At 42.9% G+C, this 15,230-nt stretch overlaps 1 protein-coding gene across 1 annotated transcript in view; it reads left to right on the top strand.

The window, feature by feature from the left end:
- Positions 1-11,735, top strand: part of PARG (poly (ADP-ribose) glycohydrolase) — a 58,627-nt gene extending 46,892 nt beyond the window's left edge. The window contains exons 13-17 of the mRNA XM_010155190.1: positions 1,125-1,203; positions 2,025-2,133; positions 5,242-5,347; positions 10,623-10,751; positions 11,531-11,735. Coding sequence (XP_010153492.1) covers positions 1,125-1,203; positions 2,025-2,133; positions 5,242-5,347; positions 10,623-10,751; positions 11,531-11,697 — 590 coding nt within the window. The 3' untranslated portion in view covers positions 11,698-11,735. The remainder of the gene's footprint in view (positions 1-1,124; positions 1,204-2,024; positions 2,134-5,241; positions 5,348-10,622; positions 10,752-11,530) is intronic.
- The last annotated feature ends 3,495 nt before the right edge of the window (positions 11,736-15,230 follow it).

Below are 15,230 nucleotides of genomic sequence, written 5' to 3'. Positions count from 1 at the left end.
GGTAAAATAAGGTGATAGCCTTTTAGAAAAGTTATGCTCCCCACTCTCAGTTAAAATGCTCTCCTGCTTGGTCCTGGGATACACCTTTGGAAGGAAGTTGGCATAGCAGAGCGTAACAGCTACAGTTACTGGAGGTCTTTTAATGCTCTGCTTTCCTACAGCCCTTCATGCTTGCCAAGATACCCTGCTGGGCTGTCTCACAGAGCAGCCAAGTGTGTTCCCGACCATGGTTTTTGGGGTCCTGGAGCTTTTACAGAAGGAGCTTCTTGGTACTGACCGCCGCGGCTTAGATCAGCGGCCTTTCGATTCGCTCACTACTGGGATGTCTGGGAATTCATGTCGGGAACTGTAGTGCAGGAATCGTGCTGAACAAATGTAGAACAAAATTATAACAAGGGAAAGAGGTGTACTGGGCAACAAGACAAGGAAGCTTAACAGTCCTACCTTCCCTTATGTAAAGAGGCCCCTGAGACTGTCTGGCAATGAACTGGGTAGCACTGGCATGTTGGAAATCTGCTTGGTGCCTGACCATCAGGGTTTTCTTTGCCTTCATGATTTTGTTAGAGAAGTTAAATGTATGAACCTAGAGCTCGCCACATACACTTTTGAGTCCGTTTATATTGTGTTTCCTAAACTGCCAGCCCAGGCGTTTGCTACATTGTGATGAAGGAGGGTTGCCACGTTTTCAGTGGTGGAGTGAGTGTTTTATCGTCACGTTGACAGGTAGTTAGCCTCAAAACAGAAAACCAAAATGCTGATGGCGTGAAGGCTCAGTCTTTGTTAACCCGGTATTAGCCAGTAAACCTTTAAGATGACAGGCAGTTTTTGGAGGAGCTATTGAACGAGAGTGGCAAAGCTGAAAACCGTTAGCGTCGCGTACAGTTCAGCATGTGCACATCAGCGCTTCTGGTGTTCCGTGTTGGGTGCTACACGTCAGCTGGGGAAAAGAAGATTCTGCTGGGTGCAGGAAGATCTTGTACTCTTGGCGCAGACATGGATCTCTATTTTTCCATTGCTTCCAAGAGCTGCATGTTCATTCAGAGAAGCAGTGATGCCTATGAAAGACTTGCAAAGTGAAAAGATCTGTACAGATTGTATGTAATGCAGAAAATGCTGTGTTTCAGGTACTGAGCAGTACAGTGAGTATACAGGCTATGCAGAAACTTACCGCTGGGCAAGAAGCCACGAAGATAAGACCCCAAGGTAAAGTTCCATATAAATATTTCAAATGAAGGAATAAATAAGCATTGTAAATTTGAAAAAATGGTGCGTTCATGATGCTTTTAATTCCCTAGCATTTGCCTGAATAGAGAATTGGACTCTCTTACCCTGCTCTCTTCAGTAGAGCCAACAAGCAAAGAAAGTTATCTCGTATTAATAATGAGATATTAATGCTATTAAAGGGTACCTTGCCAATATGTGTGTTCTTAAACCAGCATCTTTTACAGTTATGTATTTAATCCAAATTCTTCTGAAGGCACTGACTGAACTGTGGGCTGTAATGTCACAGTAAGTTTAACAATGATACCTCAGGTGCCACAGTGCAGCTAATGAGCAGCAAAATAAGATTTAGTGTCGGGAAACTGAGTAGAAAGCTCTGAGCTCTTGAATTTATTTCTCCAACAATGTTGTCATAGTATAGAGACAGAATTATGCATCTGATGTAGGAACATACACAATGTACTCTCATTGAAAAGCTGGAGGAAGACAGAGCCAAAGTGTTTTTCTCTGACCTTGCGGTGTTCCTATGTACTTAATAAATAGTGCTGTGTAATGAGACTTGTTTCACGTTTGTGCTCAAAGTCTAGCCAGAGTATTTCTAAATTTATAGGGAGACCTGTCTCGTTTCTGATGCTGCTTTCATTCCTGGCCCACAAGGTAAAAGTGCTCCATGTTCTGTTACACACTCACCTTTCTAGCTGTTCCTAACAGAGAAGCTCTGCAGGGAGTTGATTGTTTTGGATCACAATTATGTGGTGAATATTAAACAACTAATGTAATCTACTTTTCTCCCCCAATTTTAGGGATGAATGGCAGCGACGCTACACTGAAATTGTTGCAATAGATGCCTTTCACTTCAGACGTTTCCTTGATCAGTTTGGTCCGGAGAAAATTAGAAGAGAGCTCAACAAGGCCAGTAACTTCTTAGAACGGCCTGCAGTCTAAAGCTGCTTCATTCATGCTTATAGTACATTCTCAATGCTTTTGTATTTTTGTCTTCAGCTGAGGAAGTTCTTGCTTAGTTGTGTCTTGTGTAAGAGGTGTTCTTCAGGGTTTGGCTGTCCGATCTTACAGCAGAATCTTATGGAACAGAATGACTGTTGTCCTTTGATACACTATTCGAAGGTGTATTGTATTTAACTTTGAAAAATATAAGTGAAATCTGTGTATACATTTTTGTTAATTCTTCCCTGTCCTGCTTCCAAATTCTGATTTTTTTAAGTTCTCTCCCCGTGATTGGCTCTGCTGATCCTACTTAGTCCCAGCTCCTGAGGTTATACTTTTTCAGTGACTGGTAATTGCCATCAGCGAGCTGTTTATAGTTCTGAGGCCTCAGCTTCCAACCCGTGCCAACGTTTCAAGGCCTTTGCTGTTACCCCACCCATCAATTTTATCTCCTAACAAGAGATGCCTGGTATCAATCTCCCATTCACACAGCAAATTCTCCTAAGTTAATAAGTCTAATGGGCCCAAATGAGGGCTTTGCATGGTTAGTGTAAGGATAGGCACTGAAAGGTCTGTGGCCTGTTATAGCAGTGGCAATGCTATTTTTACTGGGCAGTTGTGTACAAGAATGCTTTTACGGTTACGCTACATTCGTGTGTTTGTATTTGGGTTCAAGACATGCAAACGATAGTTTCCTTACTGTGCTTCTACATTTATAGGTGCAGTGGGCCTCTGCTTTAGCAAGGGTGTTAAATATAAGGGCACAATACTACTGTTGTGAGTCTCTTGCTTTCTGTAGTATAGGAGAATATAGAATAATAAAGGCTGCATTTCAAATCTATTTAAAAGTAGGGCAGTGTGTGCCTAATTCTCAGGAGGAAAAGGGAGATACCTGAAAGGTAATTTTTTTTTTTCTCCCCCCCCACATGATGTACAGTGCTGAAGGACTAATTTAATTTAGTCATAAACCTTAACATCTTGACTAAAGTAACATTCATCAGCTTGTTTCTTCATGGTTGGTAATGAAATTAGCCCTGAAAAAGACAGTAAATGAATTCTGTAAACTTCAGTGATATCTCAGTACAAAATTCAAATTACCTACTCTAGTGAATTTATGATCTGCCTACAGTTTTCAGTGTTATTGATTGGGTTTGGAGTTTTAAAATAAATCATGGTAGATCCACGCTACTTTTATACAGTGTGTTGGTTTGGCTGATGTTGTTTCAGGTCTGATCAGTATTTAAAGACAATTGTAAGCTTCACTTAATTCTCTGTTTACTACAGTAAAAATTTTATGAAGTTTATTGGAGGTTCTATAATGTTTTGCCAAATCAAGTATTTTTGAATGTGCTGTCGTGGGTTTTTTGAGTTGGATTTAAAATTAGTATTAACCTTAAGATTTTGCTGTGGGTGAAAACTTGATGGCATAAGCTGCAACTCTATTTCTATTATGATTTAATAAATCAGGACTCAGTAAGCACAGTATATGCACACAGGCTTTGCAACACGAGTATATTATCTATTAGTAGACACAGCTCAGTGTCCAGAGGTTCTTTTCTTTCTCTGTTACTTTGTTAGACATTAGGAAATGATTGAAACAACTTAAAGTGGTTCTTCTTGCAACCTGTATTTTCTTACAAGCCTACAACATCTCTCCTTTATAAGATCCATTGAAGAACCAGATGTTCGCTCTCAGTTAGCTTTCTCAAAAGGTAGTTGTCTGGGGCTGACCCTTGTTTCTGGTTTGACCCATGCTCAGAAAATGAGATTAATACTGTCCAAAGTCATCTGTTTGGAATAAAGGAAAAAAATCATTGTCTCTGGTTGCAGCATTAAGATTTGCAGATATATGTGTAAGAGATGTCACTGTTTCATCCTTGCTAGCCCCCTCCCCTATGGAAGCTGCTGCTTTAAAACTGCACAGAAGGCTTTCATGTTCCTGTGTTTCTAGGTGAAACTTATTTAAAATATTGGTGCATTCTCTCTCTTTTTTTTTTTTTTTAAGAAGTGAGTTGGTTTATCTTGCTATGATAAAGTTATCCTATGATAAAGGATAAAGTTTACCCTTTACTTGCTATGAAATATCATAGCACTTAGATATTTTTCTTTATTGCTGCTGAAGTCTTTCCAAGTCTTTGCCAACTTTGTTATTGTGTCTGACGTGACAGTTTTTGTTCTCTGTGCCCTGGCGTGTTGAGAAATACATGCCCAGTAAGTAAAAGCTGAAAAGAAGATGCATCCTGTTGCCACACAGATCCATTTCCCTCACTGGGCGGATGGAGTTTGAAGAATTCCTGTCCACCCAGCCAGAGCAGTAGCTTGCTTTGTACAAATGTGCTTTGTGCCTTAAGCACGCTCATAGCTCTGGCTCGGAGAGCTCAAGAAGCTGCGTGCCCTTGATGTTGTGTAGGCGCTCCTGATGCGAACTCTGAGTCATGGTACCCTGCTAAATGACAGCAGAGTCTGCATTTACAGCTTAGCTCAGATTGGAGCGAAAACTTCAGTCTGTACAAGATGATTGTACCAATTTCGTAAGTTTTTGTACTGTTGAAAAACTTCCCAAAAAGATTTATCCTTTTTCCTTGATGCGGAAGCACCTGCCTTTACTCAAGATTTCATAGGGAATATCACAAGTTTTTCTCCTACCCTCATTTATTGCATTAGGAGTGTATTCCAACCTGCCGTTTTGTATTTCATTTTCAGTTTTGAGGGATTTCGGGAATACTGGACACAGCAGTTCACCTGTCATGTATGCTAAATGGGCCCAAAAGCAACAAACTTGATACAATCTACTGTCAGTTATTCTCTGCTCTGGCTATCCAGAAAAGTCTCCCGATAGCTGTGATGAAATTCCTTGGAGTCAGCACCTGTGTCTAATTTTAAATTGGATCCAAATAAGGCAGAATTCTTCCTGCCTTAAATTCCTTAGTGATTGACCTTGAGTTTAAAGGAAGTCTAATGGTGTATTGAAGTAGTTTGAATTTGGTACGGCTAGAGGGCAATACCGATGACTGTTAAGATGTTACTCTTGGGATTGCCTGTCATTTTTATCTTCTGCCTCTTGTCTGCCTGCAGGCCTACTGCGGCTTCTGTCGACCCAGCGTTCCGCCCCAGCATCTCTCTGCAATAGCCACAGGAAACTGGGGATGTGGTGCCTTTGGAGGGGACTCCAGATTAAAAGGTAAATTGTAGCGATTCGTTAATGCCTAAATGAATCAACTAACTTAGATTTTGATTCTTGCCCTGTTTTGGGGTGTGGGGTTTTTTTTTTTTGTTCAAATACTTTTTTTTTGTTTTGTTCATATTAATACATTTTGGTCGAGAATTGGAATAGTAGTTAAACTGTCCATAGAACTGGTTCATTGGCTTTGATCTTAGGCCATGAGTAATGTGGCCTTAAACAACAGGAACACATTCTGCTCTTACATGCTGTTTTCAGTTTAATGTTTGAGGTGTGTACGTGAGGGTGAAATGCTGGGTATACAACGACCTGTAGCACTGAAACCTTCCAGAGCACGGACACAGAATGTTGGTTCGCAGAAGAATACGCTCGTTGCAGTTCTCAGTCATACGAAGCAGGTGGCCTTTCTGGAGCAGTCACCTTCGATTGTGCCCGGAATTGTATCTCTGCAAAGCTGCTGAAAGTACCAGGGAATCTGCAAGGCTTCACAAACCTGCTGGCAGTGCTTGACGTTTCATCTTGCACCTTAATATACTGTTGTGTGCCAGGGAGGTTTCCAGTCACTCAGACATGCTGCTTGCTTTCTGACTTGCCTGCTCTATCACTCACTTTTGCATGTTCTTGTATTTTTAATTAGGGTATCTATAACATCGCAGATATCACAGGCTTACCTTTGTTTAAGGTTTTTTCCTATCAACTCAAGAACTGATGGATCCCGACACTTAATTTGACATCCTGATTCATACCGTTCTAAGTAGAAATTTACATTTTTGTTGATTTCAAACATTTGGAGGGTACTTAAAATTTACTTTCTGAACAGCTTTAGGTGGTTACAGGCAGACAAACAATCATCAGGCTACCAGCTTCATTGGTTTCCTTTCTTAATGTGTTTTATTCATTGAGCACCTTTTTTTTTTTTTTTCAATACTCATTGATTCCCTGACAGTTGTATTTTGATTTCCATTAGATAAAGTGGGCTGCCCAGTGCAGGTCATCGATATCAGAGGTAGTATTTACTGCAGAAGCTGATCATACTTGATTATGATTGTTAGGATTATTTAATAAATGGTTTGATTTGCATAAGGCTGCCTCTTGGACCTGAACTGTAGTATCCCAGGTATATTTTTTTTACTGTATGGGTTTCTGATAAAAATCTGGGTGAAACCATTACTTGTTTAACAGTGGATGTGACTTTTAGCATAGGGATCGCTCACCGCAGTGCTTTGCTTCATCTGCCCATCGGTCAGAGCTCAGAACAGAGGCATACTGACCAAGACCACGAGAGCTGAGTCCGTTTGGTGAGGTAGCCCATAAGAAAAGACTTTGTATGCAAAGAAAGGAGCCATGAGGTGTGGTGCTTCACAGCTTGGGTACCAACTCCAGGCAGAACAAGAGCATGTAAAGACATGAACCATTCTCTCAGTTTTAACTTTGTATTTTAGTTAGAGCTGTCATTGATGTAACTTTTCCTCTGGTTTTGGATTAATGGTTTTTTTCCGAAGTCTGCGAGAATTAACGCTTAACAGCAAGTTACAGCACTGCTGCTCTTATGAAAAGTTCATCTAAATCATAGAATCATAGAATGGTTAGGGTTGGAAGGAACCTCAAAGCTCATCTAGTTCCAACCCCCCTGCCATGGGCAGGGACACCTTCCACTAGACCAGGTTGCTCAAAGCCACATCCAGCCTGGCCTTGAAGACATCCAGGGATGGGGCATCCATAGCTTCTCTGGGCAACCTGTTCCAGTGCCTCACCACCCTCTCTGGAAAGAATTTCTTCCTGATATCTCATCTAAACCTCCCCACTTTCAATTTAAACCAGTTACCTCTTGTCCTGTTACTACAGGCTCTTGTAAAAAGTCCCCCCCGGCTTCCTTGTAGGCCCCCTTCAGGCACTGGAAGGCTGCAATGTGGTCTCCCTGGAGCCTTCTCTTCTCCAGGCTGAACAAGCCCAACGCTCTCAGCCTTTCATCATAGAGGTGCGCCAGCCCTCTGAGCATCTTCTTGGCCCTGTACATGTGTGCACTCTCAAGTCTTCTCTTCCTTTAGCAGACCCTACAGAGACAGACAGCAGTGTAACTTGCACCTGAGTTACTCTTATTGTAAACTGAGCTTAATTTCTTAGTTGACTCTGAGCAATCAATACTTAATGAACATAATTAGATGACAGTGGTGTGCTGTGGGGTGTGGAGCTAGGAGTTTAGTATGTGACATTTTTCACTGGGCTGATGCTGACGAGAAACAAGACAGCTTCGTTCTTTTTCTGTAAACTGTGAGCTACGAGAAGAAGTTTATTGTGTGTGTTTGTGTCAGAATGGAGCTGCATGTGATGTGTGATAACTGAATGAAGTCTTTTCTAGTTCACCGATAACTCCCCGCAGTTATAAGTGCTAAAGGTTACTCTGAACTGCAAATCCTCTCAGTGGTTTCACTTCATTATAAGCAAATTCCTTACACTGGAGGATAATCTTTTGCACTTCACAGAGCACCCTAAATTCTTCATTTCAGCATATGTTTTAGAAAACTGAGTATCGTGGTTCCACTGAACCCCAGTCAGAAGCGTTTGCTGAGTACACAGGCTTGACAGTGTATTGCAATGGCAAAGTGGTTTTCATTGCTTAAAATCTTTTTCCTTTAACGTCCCTTAATGTACACCCTTGTCCTGTCAGAGATAGCGTCAGGGTCTGTAACAGACTTCAGAGCCACCAAAGTATTTGATGTAAGTGGATATAGCTGGACAAGCACCATAATGCATTATGATAGGCACCTCCTCCCCACCTTTCTGCACTGACCTGGGGGTCTGTGGAGTGCTGTCTCTCACATCCCACTCCTCTCTCCACTCTGCAGGTCTCTCTTTTCCCCCCTCAAATATGTCAATCACAGAGGCGCTAATTGGCTTGGCTGTGGCCAGAGGTGGGTTTGACTTTGGAGCTGGGGAAGCTTCAGCAGCTTCTCACAGGAGCCATCCCTATAGCCCCCCGCTACCAAAACACCCCACCCCACAAACCAGCGTAGCGCCTGCAGTAGTGGAGTTCCGCTCCGCATGCCCCGCCGTGTCTCCGGTGCCACTTTGCTCGCACCGGTGCCTGGACTTTGGCTGTGCCGAGGCAGCAGTACCGCAGTGGGGGAGTCCCTGATCATGACATCCCTTCCTCTGCAATAAAGGGCCTAAGCATGGTGGGCCTCTGAGGATAGCTGGTTCCCCAGAGGGATCTGTGTGACACTTCTACCGCTGTCGCTGGGTGGTAAAAGGTCTGCCAGCACAGCCATCCTTCCAGTGTGTGTCCGGAAGAGTTAAATGGGATCACATCAGCTGGGTACGAGGGGCGAGAGATCTCAAATCCCTTCAGTCCACTATACCACAGGCTCTATTGCTCTTCCTGCAATGCTCCTTTCTGTATCAGTAGCGTGGAGAGTTCACAGGGTATTGTATATCATTAATGCCCAGAGGATTGTGAAACCTGATTCTTGACAGAAATTTTGACCCTCCCTTCATAGGGTTTATAGCGATTCACAATAAACAGTGGGCTATTTTTAGTATCTTCTGTAAAGTGAAACTGCATTGTTTGTTTGGAATGAATAATAAGATTCATTAGATTCTGTTCCCCTATGCAAGCTAGTTAATTAGCCCCTTTAAAAGCTGAACTACTGAAGCTTTACCAAATCCACAGCTGGTTCAGTAGTTTAATTAAAATATCATTCCCAGATTGAGATTAATTTCACATGTGAATCGTGTAATTTATAATTTTAGCTAGGGGTTTACAAGAGGGTTTTTTGATTAAAGAATGCAGTATTTTATTAGGCCTCTTTAAAAATGTGAAAGATTCTTGAGCTATGAGCAGCTTTTCTATTTAGTTTCCACTAGCAGGTGGTAATGCCCTACATACACCATTTAATTTAAAATTAATCTTTATAGAGACAATATTAATCACATTTTAATTAACTCTACTTACTGGGTAGAGAAGGAAAGAACTAATACCAGAACTGCACCCATAGGCTCTGAAATGAGACGCGCCGCAGTAGATTAAATAGCCCCTGGGGTCCATTATTTGGGCTGTTCTCCCGTTACCTGAAGTGAAGGTGTGATGGATTGCAGGCGCTGAGAGCCTCCAGCCTTGCCGTGGTGGTTGGGGAAAAGCTGTGCTCTTGTCATACCATGGTGCTACCTAGAAAGGTTCTGGTTTTTATTCTGCCTTCCCCTGATCTTGGCGGTGTGGTCCGGAACCCTCCCTTGCTCTGACTCTTGGCAAACCCTTTGCTCAGCCAATTCAGCAGCTCATCCAGCAGAAAACAATTCCCTTCTATTCCTTAGTGGTATAACTTTTCTGCCAGGTCGGTGAATGGGACTGACTGAGGGAGATGTCTGATGAGCACCTGAGAGCTGCAGAAAAGTCAGGAGGTGGGTGAGAAGGTAGAAAATCAGCTGGACCGGAGCCACTTTCTCCAGTTGCAGTGGTCATTAGCTTGGCTCAGCTGGATTCCCAGAGGATTTCTCAGGATGAATGTTCAAAAAATCTGTTGCCAAGAGAGGAAGCATTTTTCTTTCTTTTCCGTATAAACGAAGCCTGTCTATTTTGTAACATTAGCCGTTGGTAGAACTTGGGACGCGGCTTGGTCTGGCGAGTTTGACATAAAGCTGGGAGTTAAGTAACCTGAATTGTGATCCTGGCATCACCACCCACTTGCAGTGGGTCAGAACGAGCCATCGTGTTTCATGCTGCGTACTTCTATTGTAGGCTAAATGGACACCTCCAACTGTGCAGCGAGAGGCTGCAGGGCCGTAGATCTCCTCTTAGGAGCTAAAAGTTGGGTCAGCTCCTGCTTTGTGTGGCTCCCATTGGCTGCTGTCCTCCTGAAGGGTGTCAGGAATGGGAGCTGTGACGTGCTAACGGGTGCTTTTTACCCCGCTGTCTGTGACTCTGTGCAGGTAGTTTAAACCAGGTGGTGCCGTCATCACACAGTCACACGTGTTTACGGGGTAATCAATGGCTGCGTGCTGCCTGGGGGGGAGGGATGGATCAAAACAAACCCCTTTGGTTTTGAAGCCCAGTGTTTATCTGAAAAGTCAAGGTGGCTGTCACTAGTGACTCCAGCAGATTACTCCAGCAGTCTGAGTTGTAGTGCCCAGGATTAATTTGTTTTAAAAGTGAATGTAATGCTTACCTACCCACGGTTCAAATTGCTGTGCAGCCTTTAGCTAGAGGTGGGTGCTCTGACCCCCTTCAGCAAATTGTTCTAGCCTGTATTCATGTGTGTAACCTTTTTTGTTGTTTCAGCCTTAATACAGATACTGGCAGCTGCTGAGGCTGGACGCGACGTTGTTTATTTTACCTTTGGAGATGTGGAGCTGATGCGGGATATTTACAGCATGCACACTTTTCTCTGTGAGAAGGGCCAGACTATTGGTGAGCATAAAGATACATTTTCATGCAGCAAAGAGACTGAACCCTCTCTGTAAGGGGAAATTATCCGATAAGAATTCCTGTCACCACATCCTGATCACAAGCAAATGTGTCTCAGTTTATTGGCACCTGTTTCCAGCGTGGGGAACTCCTCTGAGTGAGTGTCAGCTGCGCAGTGTTACTCCGTTACAAGACTTCTAGAATCCTTTTGTAACCCACTTGGGAGTTAATGCTCCAGAATTTGGAAAACATTGACATGTGTGGTAGGCAGGAGGTTTGCAAAAGTGTTTAATATAACTCAAAATGCTTTAAAAATGGAAAATCTGCTTATGCATTCTTGATACAGATTTGTCTTACGGTGGTTCTGGCTTGGTCTTGCAAGATGAGTTAGTGGTCAGATGTGTTAACCAGTAGCAATACAAGAAAAGCAGCGTATCCCTTGTCCCACTCTAATTGTTAATTGACTTTCATTTCTGGGGCAGAAGGACCAAGGTAGGTAACTAGGAGCACGTTTTTAAGTGGCACGTGTGCAAGCCTGACATTCAGATGGCTTGTGCAGAAAGCGCGGCAGGGGGTTGAGGGAGCCCAGCACAAGTTCTGAACAAGCTTGGAAGCAGTTGTGTTTCCCTTACAGTTGTCTGCCTCCCCTTCCACTGCCCGTTTAAAGAGATGCTTCTAGCCACTCTCTGTGTGAGTGTGCGTTTCTAGTCTTCAGTTGCAGTCATACGTTCTCTTTATGGCATGATCTTCCATTTTTAAAATGATTTCTTTTCATTTTCAAGGGGATATTTATAGGTTGTTGCTGAGATACTACAATGAAGAATGCAGAAGCTGTTCTACTTCAGGACCAGAAGTCAAGCTGTACTCTTTCATATACAACACCGTTGAATCCTATGCAGATTCTACTGATGATGATGATGAAGAAAAAGGGTTGTGCTTTGAGGATTAAAATAAATGTATTTGATCAGAATATTGTTAATCTCCTCCCACCGGTATATTGTTTGAATTGCTGGGTATAACGTATGAATTGGCTTAACTTACTATACGTTGGTAGTTACATATAGCACTCAACCAAAAAAAATACCACCTTTGAGAGGCAAGATTTGTTATTTGGTGTTTCCATACATGAAAACCTTGTTTGTGGGTATACAGAAAAGATTTCTTTGGAAAATCTGTTTTGCGTCATACCTTGTTAAGCAGGATATTTTGGTACATATCTGTGTTTCAATCAGGAGGTTGCTGAAAGACTTCAGAATATTTCTCTATACTCCTTTGCCTTCGTTTTTCAGATATCTTCTCTAGACTCCTCGTGTAAGTTTCGTGCTGGCGCACAGGCAGCCACGTAACTCCCGGGATGGTTGTGGAGAAGTGTCGTAATGATCAGAGTCCTACTGAAAATTATTGTAATTTGATTACCTCTTTAGGACTGCCACGGTACCTTCATTGTTCTTTTTCACTCATTTAACTTAAAATGTCCTGGCTTTAGTCCACTTTTTAAATAAATGGTTAAAAATGGAGGAGCTACAGTGCATTTCACAACATTATGCCTTGATCAAATCAGACATAAAAGTTACCGTGAAAAAGTAGAGGAAAAGCCAGGTGTGGGAGGGTGGGACAATGAGAAACATGACCAAAGTTGAAGCAGGGGGAAACATTTTCCCATCGGACTCTTCAATACCGCTTTGTTGGTGCTGCCCGTTACGAGGCCGAACCGGCACTTAGGCACGTTCGTGTACCGGGTGCTTCTCAAGGTTCCCTGCTGTTGGCCGTACCGTTTGAACCAAGGTCTGCTGGTTGTCTTCACTTTGTCCTATCAGCGCTCCTTGATCGCGGCGTGCCTGCCTGTGAGTGTGAGATCCCTGTGGGATAATGGGAACGAGGAAGTGGAAATCGCCTATCAGTGGGAGGAAAGTCTGCGGGCTGTGGACTAGAACAGGAGGTCTTGTTAGGGGTTTGTGCCTGTTCATGTTTAGGCACAGGAAGGATAACGCAGAAGAGAGGGCAGGAGGTGTGTAAAAGCTGTCCTGTTACGATCTCTGAATACCAAATTAGCATTGCTGTAGTACATTCATAGTTGACACAGAGCTGCAGGTACATCTGGGATAAAACTTTTCCAGGTCTGTGTGCAGGGCCAGCCCAAAGAAATGTTTGTCAGTCCATAGTTTAAACCCAGTTTAAGCCCAGTTTGCTAAGTTTAGCCTCTTTTGTGTTAGATTTTTCCGGTCTGTCATGGTCACTATTACCAGTTTAGCAATAACAGTGAAAACTGCAGCGGGAAACGTAGCGAGCTGATGCTCTAGCATCCAACAGATCCTTTCGGCTAATGTGAGAGAAAAGCTGTGTGAGCATGAAACGCAGCATGGTGATTAAAGGCTGGAAGGTGTTGGCAGTCTGGCTTACAATGAAGCGCTCGCTGCGTGAGCTGCGCTGGTGGAAGCGACAGCACGGAGTTTGGGGCATTTACAGGCACCTGCAGAGCGCTGCACCTTCCCGTTAAGGCAGGCAGCTTGGAAGCTGTTGCTTGGAAGGTGACAGATGCAGCAGCTTAAGGGTTTCTTCCTCTCCTTCCCACCAGCTGTAGCTTTCTCCACCCCCACCCATCATAAGGAAGAGGTTGGGGTTAGAATTTCAGGCTCTCTTCCATGTTTGCAGCTTGTGTCCGCAGAGTTAGCAGGAGTTGTTTCTCCTGCTCCCGGTGTTCCAGTGTTGGCTCAGGTTCTGGCAGTAGGAGTAACAGTGGTTTCTAATAAGCTCTTTGGGCACTGAGGTTTAGCGATGGTAGTGCTTCCAGATGCACTGCTGATGGGAAACGTACCCTGGTAATTAAGTGATGGAAATGGGGTGCTCTCTGCCAAACCTTCTCCACCTTACTACTCAGGATTTCCAGTGGAAAAGGTGAACACCGTTTGTTCCTCAACAACTGGAAGAAAATACAGCAAAAAGCTGTAGGTGGATATGGCCTCCCCTTTATTGTAAATGAAGACATCTTTATTAGTGCAATATTGATTTTCATTGTGAAGGGAAGTGACTTGTCAGGTATGAAAAATGTACCAAAATAAGATGGCATAAAATTCTACTTCAGAGACAAAAATAGATTTAACTTTAGAAAGGGTCTCTGAAGTTTGTATTTCAGGGTACACAGTTCAGACTTTCCAGGATAATCCTAGTTATTTTATGCAGTCTGGACTTTCACTGATACCTGAGAGTTTTCTGACATGGGGAAGAATGCCTTTTATTTGGGATCATTCTTTTGGATATGTTTAGCATATATGTATATGTTTTCCCCTGAGAAATATGGTTGTATGGACAGGAGAAATGGAAAACAGCACATTTCCCGTTTAATGTGTCATCAGAATAAGAGTGGTGCATCCCGCATTCTGCCGTGCCCCTGATCTCGTAAAAGGCAATCTTGTGAGGACACTTCAGATGTGACTTGGGTTGCAGACAGGCTGAAGATTCTATTTTTCTTGGTTGTTTGAGGATTTTTGTTTGTTTGTTTTTGTTTGGGTGTTTTGTTTTGTTTGTTTTTTAAATCAAAGCAGCCCAGAGTTAAATTATCAATGGTGTTACATCCCCATGACTTTCTAACTCAGTAAAGAGCTAAACTGCCCAGAATGCTGCATGTGGAAGCAGGAATTTTGCATCAGCCCATTATGTGCTCTGCACCTTTCTTTCATTTTTCCCTCCACCCACCACTCTCCACTTACAAACAACCTGAAACTTTTTTTTGAGCTAGAGATGCCTTTTGGTGCTCCGTTTGAAGTATCCTGGAGTGGAGATGCCGGTGATCCCTCTGTGCAGCCTAGTAAGCTTCAGTTTCACTCTTCTAGAAACCCGTTTATGGAGTATTCTGTTTTGGGGGGGGTTTATTACTTTAGGGATGTTTGCTATATGATTTCAAATAAACGTAAACTTCCTACCAAACCTTTTGTTTTTATACTTTTCAGCAGCTAAACTGAATGCTTAATATGAAAACCAACAGGCAGTCATGTGGATTGCAATGTTGCCTCATAGTCGTTTGGGGCGGGAGCACTTGTGTTGTTTTAAAGCTCTGGCACCTAAATTCCTCAGTTCTGAGGTGTTCTTGTCTAAAGGTGAGTGCTCGTTACTGTATATATTAATTTATAAGCTGCTGAGGTGTTCCTGACAGTCTTCTAAACTTACAGTTTATGCAGCATTATATTATATTGATTTTTCTGGACCTGTATGCTAATGTTTACATGATTTTGTAGGAATACGATTAAAAAATCCTGACTGAAGCAATATTGTGTGCTTTGTCTTGAAATGCACTTCCCGGTAAGGAACTCATTTTTTCAGCATTGCAGAAAATAAAGATAAAATATAATTTCTGCTTGCTCCTAAGGTTTTAGACACGGACGGCTTACCAAAGCTTGCAGCGTTAATAGCCAAGGACGTAGTCTGCGGGAACGGCAGCGACGGTGTGGGCAGGCCCGCAGCAGGAGCGAGCAGCGCGGTGGTGGC

The sequence above is a fragment of the Eurypyga helias genome, unplaced genomic scaffold (assembly GCF_000690775.1).
Source record: "Eurypyga helias isolate BGI_N326 unplaced genomic scaffold, ASM69077v1 scaffold5097, whole genome shotgun sequence".
Taxonomy (NCBI): domain Eukaryota; kingdom Metazoa; phylum Chordata; class Aves; order Eurypygiformes; family Eurypygidae; genus Eurypyga; species Eurypyga helias.
This window is presented reverse-complemented; position numbering and strand designations above follow the sequence as displayed.